General features: G+C 41.2%; 1 protein-coding gene across 1 annotated transcript; it reads right to left on the reverse strand.

Moving 5' to 3' along the window:
• Window positions 1-821: 821 nt before the first annotated feature.
• Window positions 822-1,913, reverse strand: LOC9658540 (clavaminate synthase-like protein At3g21360). Its single transcript, XM_002990697.2, has 3 exons — window positions 1,553-1,913; window positions 1,300-1,502; window positions 822-1,244 (listed from the first exon to the last, which is right to left on the reverse strand). Exons 1-3 carry the CDS (start codon window positions 1,877-1,879, stop codon window positions 890-892), a joined length of 885 nt encoding a protein of 294 aa, XP_002990743.1. The 5' UTR covers window positions 1,880-1,913; the 3' UTR covers window positions 822-889.
• Window positions 1,914-6,993: the final 5,080 nt, after the last annotated feature.

Consider the following 6,993-nt stretch of genomic DNA (forward strand, 5'->3'; position numbering starts at 1 on the left):
GTGCATATGGAAATGTCATGGGATGACAAGCTAGAGTCCCATCTGTAGCAACCATAGCCTTTTCTACCACCTCAAATTCCCCTCCACATCGCTCACAGTGTTTATGACATGCTTCAAATCGGGCCTGCTGACTATTGAAGACGCTTGCTCCAGGATAGTCTTCACGGAGACATGGCACGCCTTGATCTCGTCCTTGATGCTGGCATCCATAGAACACATGCTCAAGCTGTCCCACATTGCCTTTGATACAGAAGACTGCATCAGGATTTGCATCGTTGGCAGCAGTCGTGAGAAACCATGGTTCCAAGAACTGGCTCAAGGAGTGAATGCATGAACATACTGGGAGGAATTGAGTTGTCCCAGAGGAGAGGCGGTGGCAGCCGACAAGCATGTTCATCTGGAAGAAAAGCTTGGGGGATCAAATTCCAAGGTTAGATTCCATTGCACTCCTGGCAAGGTGATGATGCTGGCGGTGATGATCAATGTGGTGGCACACAGGAAGCCGGCTTTTTTTGCACGACTCGAGTGACATGGTGCCGGAAGCATGGATTTCCCGCTTGATGCGCATTTTGGAGGCATCATCCAAGGGCGACAGCCTCTCCAGTATTGAGCCAGGAAGGAGACACCCCTGCGTCAAAAACAAAAGTAAGAGTTGAGAATGAGCGAGAGCTCATGACTAAGAGGCTCTTGAAGCTGACCACATGATGCACGAGAGAAATCGCAAGCAAGATACGTAGCAAAACGTGACCGCCAATAGACATGGAAATGATAAAGGCTTTTGCCTACGCCCGTTCATTTATTCAATTTCAAAATAAATGTAGTTTAATAAAGCAGAGTTTCGTTTAACAGCTTGTTAACAAGAGAAATAGAGATTCGGTAAACAATACAATCAATACTTGAGCATGGACACAAGGATTTTGCGAGTAGGCTCGAGCTTGGAAGTGGAATGTCTAGAATGGAGCACATGAGAATTTTCCAGCATGAGCACGTCCCCTTGCTCCCACTGCACAGCAAATTGTTTCTCCTGCATGATTTCACAGGCGGCTTTGATAGCATCCGTGGGCATGGCTGTCTCGTCTCCAAACTCAACATATGGCTCGCTAGAATCACGGACGTAGCTTGATCCAATCGCATTAAACCATGCCTTCTTGCCGCTTGGAAGCTGCTTGATTGCTGGGCAAGGCCCAAGGTAGAGCTTCACGAGTCCATTCTCAAGCTGCTTTCTCTTGTACCCATTCATATTGCTGAAGGAAAGAAATCTCATATAACTATCCATTGAAGAAGAATGTGGTGTGGTACCTGCCATATTTTGGTTGCTCCGATGCTGGCACGGTGAAGCAATATATCGCTCCCTTGTCCTCCAAATCTTGAAGAAAGCTAGGGAATTTTTTGGACAAGTCCTCGTAGACATCATCCCCTCTCACAATGCCCGTCGCGCCACCACATCCTTGGGGCGGTGCAACCTCGCAGTAGAAAACAAGCACGTCGGGAATGACGGGCATCTGCAAGGAAAGCTTCACGACTGGCAAATTTCTCTACTGTCCAAGCTTACATAAGTAATTTCGTTGTGGAAGCCGATTGGAATCTCGAGAGGGAGGTCGTCATTTGCTGTGTAAACCGAGCCTTTGACGTGTTTCCGATCTTGGCTCCCAAAGTGATCATGCAAGATCTTGTAGTCCAGAGCTTTGATAACTTGATCAAAATCCGCTGCGTCTTTCACCGGAAATCCTCTTAAGAGCAATGCTCCATTGCGAGCGAGCTTGTCATGGATCCAGGCTTTGTGCTCCTGGACCTTGGATATGAAGTCATCCAGCGGCAACTCTCGTTCGTCTGGATTTGGCACCACAACAGCAGGGAACTTACCAAACTGGTCCTCCATAAGTGCCGGCGGCGGATGCAAGCGAGAAACCCTAACGTTAGGGTTTTTCCCGTCGCCATGGAGGACTAATCGATTGTCAACTCATCAAATTATAATAAAATCATGTCAGAAACCATAAATATCTAGAAAATGTCATCTGAAGCATTCTAGAGCTATATGATTGATGCAATACCTTTAAACCTAAAGCCAAGGTAACCAATCTATTTATATATTTTATAATATATGGACTCTGAGTTAGATGCTTTATTTTGTCCACTACTATGTGAGTTGTTCATATGTCAAGTTGGCACCATGATCCAATGCTAGTTGGTGTGTCATTATTCAACATGTGGTCATTATAGTGTGTCATTATTCATTCTGATACAGTGGGCCAGGCTCGAAGAAATATTGTCTTTTGATAGAACTTCACGACAAAATTGTTCATTTATCAATGAACAGTTTTCCTCTTTTCCAAAAAGAAAAATAAAATGAGCTGAATTAGAAGTTTCTTTGTAGTTCAGTAAACATATGCAAACCTAAAGTTGGCCATGAATTGACTTTTCACATGATATTTTACTCTGGTCTTTGCGCTTTCTGGCACCAACACTATTTAAGAAAGTGGCTTCATATTGTAATATACAAAACACTCATGCAATTTCATTTGTTCTAGTGTTGTTCTTCACTGTAAGTTTTACAGTTGCTCTAGATGCTCTTGACATTGTCTATTTCGTTTTTCAGGCGACTTTAGCTCTCCGAATCGAAATAGATGCTGTTGAACAATCAACAACGAACCCAACATCTATTCTGAAGGAGGTTACAGAAACGAAGGCTAAAGAAGAGAACACAACTCCAGAACTCAAGCAATCAATCAATCCCGAAGCCCCGTTATTCTATGCCAAGCAAGCAGTGAATCCCGAAGCCCCCTTACTCTGTGCCAAGCAAGCAGTGAATCCCGAAAGCCTGTTTTTTTATGCCAAGCCAGCAATGAATCCCAAGGTCCCCAAGCAAGCAGTGAATCCCGAAAGCCTGTTTTTTTATGCCAAGCCAGCAATGAATCCCACCCCAAGCAAGCAGTGAATCCCGAAGCCCCCTTATTCTATGCCAAGCAAGCAGTGAATCCCGAAGCCCCCTTACTCTATGCCAAGCAAGCAGTGAATCCCGAAAGCCTGTTTATCTATGCCAAGCCAGCACTGAATCCCAAGGTTCCCAAGCAAGCAGTGAATCCCGACAGCAATGAATCCTGAGGTCCCCAAACAAGCACTGAATCCTGAGGTCCTGCTTCTCTATGCCAAGCAGTGAGTATGAATGTATGTGAAACTGGATTTCTTTTTCGTGTGTGTGTAACCACCAACGTCCTGAAGTTTCAAAATAAAAATGATATTATGAAATATTTCGAATGGGGTTGAGGCTGTCAACTTTATAAGACCAACTTTAGCAAACTCTAAATCCAGATGTATGATATATTAGTTAATTGTCGACAGTATGTAAGATGATATTTTTTGGTATCTTTTTGCTAAAGGAATCCCAATGGAAATGAAAATAGCATAACTTAAGCTGAAAGGCATGTAATTAAAGTGTGATGAGTCAAATAATGATGGAGGTGTGGAAGTATCAGTAATGAATTGTAAAACTTGACAATTATGAAACAACTAAGCAAAAGGTGTAACACAATTGATTGAATTAGTAAAAGTTAACTACCCAAGACTTTTTATTAGGATAAAAAAGTTAAATATATATCCCACGAGGGGATAAATTGTTTATGTTGTGATATAGTAAGTCAAATGTCATAAAGGGAAATGCTCATTTTCAAAGATTTTCATTATTAGGACACCTAAACACTCTAAAACAACAAAAAGTGGTGTTTAGTGTTATAAGGGCATTAAATAACGCCCAAGGGACTAAGTCCCTAACGAATAATGGATAAAAAGTGTTATTCAATATTTAAAGTTGCGGAGACAAGAAAAATCCATCTATCTGGACAAAGCCAAAAAAGATTTTGGCAAGGCTAGTGACAGGTATATAAAGATATGTAAGTAACAATGTTAATCCCAATGTGTGGGATTACAAGGTGAGCATATCCGAATTGAGGAACCACTTCCAAAGGTATCGCATAGGTTCATCCCTAAGAATACTTATTAAGGCATGATAGAAAGTGCAAAGTTATCCTCTTAGTCTAGAGGAGAATAACTGAAAGAAATGTTTAAGACCAAAAACAAGTAGTAAAGGGATAAAATTGAACTATAGTAATCGAAAAATAACCGAGAGTGGTTATGCAAGTTGGGAGTGAAGAATTAAGTGGGTGCTCGAAAGTGTTGTTATTGTCAACCATAATGCCATGGAAAGTTTAAGATATGGAATTGTTCATGTTAAACTGTATAGCAATTAAAAAGCTTGCAAAAGGAGAGGCTTTAGGAAATTAAAGGACAGAGTCCCTTCAAAGTTCTCAAAGACAATTTTAGGTAGATTAGTACCTAAAAAGACAAATATAAATAGTTCATAGAATGCAAGAAATCAAAGTGGTACAGTAGAAGTGTGGTTATTGAAGCTTGCCATGAGGTGAGGCTATAAGGTTGAGGAAATAGTTTTTGAGTGTTCAAAGAATGGCTTTGAATGAAACTCAATAGTTAAGGACTTTCATGCTTATGCATGAAACCATGTTACACTAATCAGATGGCTTGCTAAGCGAGATTAGCAAATCAGGGGAACAAAGACCCTAGTTGAAGGTGTTGACTTCAAAAGGGGTGGCCCATAGGGCCAAGTATAGACAAATCCATGCATGATCATAAATTTGTTAAGTGAGAAGATTTGGTAGTTTAGAGGAAGTAAGTTCTTAAGTTGTGATCCATAAACCGTTTTAGGTATAAGTTGGTGCATCAATATAGGGAATCATGCCAGGCATCATATGTGATGCCATTCGTAGATGCATATATGGAGGTTAAATTTGAGTCCCAACCCTATAGTGCTTGGGTTCGAGTCTTAAATCAATAGGGCATAGTAATGGTTTGGAATATGAGGACACTTATTTTTCGGTGGTCATAGACTTTTAATAAAGAGACTAGTTTGGGCACACCGCCAAACAAGGGATGCCCCAAAGTTGTGATGCACAGTTAGATTGCTTAATGTGAAAGCTTAGCATATATAACTTAAACACCTTGATGCAAGTGGCACCAAGGACGTGGTGAATGAGATAGGGACATCTAGTCTTAGTTGTTATGGACCCTTGGTTGAAAGGGCTGGCTTGCGTGCACTGGCAAGTGTGAAGAATGCCCCCGAGGTCATAGTCAACAAGTTAAAGGTCTGGAAGACCTAATGCCTATTAGTAAACCTGTTAAGGTGTCAAAGTTAAATCACTAGATTATCTTATGGCTAAACAAGGATAAAGTCCTTGTGAATTTTCTAGTTCAAAGTGTTGATTTGAACTATTGGTAATCGTATGGCTTGGTCAAAGTGACCAAGTGAGAAAGACACCTAAAGGAACTGAATTGTAACAATACAATAGTATGGTGAGTCCAAGAAAATAGTCCCTAAGAAAAAGACTTATGGGTAGGTCTCATGAATAGAGCCCAAATGTTAAAGATACCTATTATGGGTAAACACCCTCTAGACTTGGCAAAGCAGAGCTTTTGCTATGAAATGAAAAAGATATCTCAAGGATGGAGGTAGTGATTTTATGTTGCATGGTGCAACAATCAAAGGATAGGAGCAAAAGATTAGTGGCTGAGATTAGGCCATAGAAATCATTAGAAGGAATCTAAATAGAAAATTTAAGCAATGCTAATGAATTGTGGGAAAATAAATATGTTTCCAAGGATGAATTCCTAAATGCTCCAATTTGGCGAAGGTAAAAGCTTTAAAATATATGAAGTGGTAAAGTAGCTAAATGATAGGGCCATGGATAGGCCTAGTATGAGTTATGGATAAGTGGAACTTAGTGCTAACGGTGGCATAAAATGAAAGAGAAGATGATGATGGCCTCTAGTAAAGAACTTCCTATAACCGGTGCAATACAAAGTGTCAGACACACATAGGAAATTGACTCGAGATGTCAATATTAAAGCTCTAGAGTGCAATGGTTATGTTAGTAGAAGCTGAGACTACTCTTGAATGACTAGTAAAATTGAAAACAAGTTTAGCATGAACTAAATAAACAAAAAAAAGGGGGGGAAGGACCACCATCAGTGGTCTAATGAGTCTTTAAGTTGGAAAGACTATGCTCTTTAGAGGATAGACAAAGCATAGTGAGCCTTTGGTGTCAAACCATTGATAGATATTGGTTGGGTGCCAAAGATGAAAAGTGGTAATCCATGATAGGTTACTTTATAAAATGGTTTATCATTCAATGAGGATATTGAGCTTCATTTATAGGTGGTGGAATTATGAGACATAAATCCCTAATCCCCAAAGTAGAGCCGAAAGGGTGCCACATGGTGGTGGCCAACGCAGAAGCTAAACGAACGTAACATGTTTGGACTAAAAGCTTTGATTTGAAAAGTCGAAAGCAAGAGTGGAACTCCCAACAAAGGGCTTTAGGAATAAGCATGAACAAGCAATAAGTGAGTCTCTAGAAAGTGGACATAAAAGGACTAACACATGACACGTGGAAGAGTTTGAGATGGAGTCTAAGATGGACCTAAGATGGACCCGAGATGGAGTCTAAGATGGACCCGAGATGGAGTCTGAGATGCATCCGAGATGGACCCAAGATGGACCCGAAATGGAGTTCGAGATGGAGCCGGAGATGGACCCGAGATGAAGTCCAAGATGGAGTCTGAGTGGACCTGAGATGGAGTTTGAGATGGACTTGAGATGGAGTCTAAGATGGACCTGAGATGGAGTCCGAGATGGACTCGAGATGAACCCGTGATAGAGACCGAGACTAGAACTAAGACCGAGTTTGAGTCCAAGTTTGAGTCCGAGTCCGAGTCCAAATCTACAAGTTGTGGGGTGAAAGCCCAAAGTGATTGTCCCCTAGGGGGCCTGTAGAGGTTTCAAAAGTATAGTAGGCAGAATGTGAGGTTACACTCTAATGGAACTAATTTAGCTAGAAAAGGCTAGTGTGGCCCAAAAATGCTATACCCATGTGTTGGGTGATGATATAACCACTTGGGAGGTCAACGAGCCAGTTGCTTGACACT

Source organism: Selaginella moellendorffii, unplaced genomic scaffold, assembly GCF_000143415.4.
Source record: "Selaginella moellendorffii unplaced genomic scaffold, v1.0 SELMOscaffold_111, whole genome shotgun sequence".
Classification (NCBI taxonomy): Eukaryota; Viridiplantae; Streptophyta; class Lycopodiopsida; order Selaginellales; family Selaginellaceae; genus Selaginella; species Selaginella moellendorffii.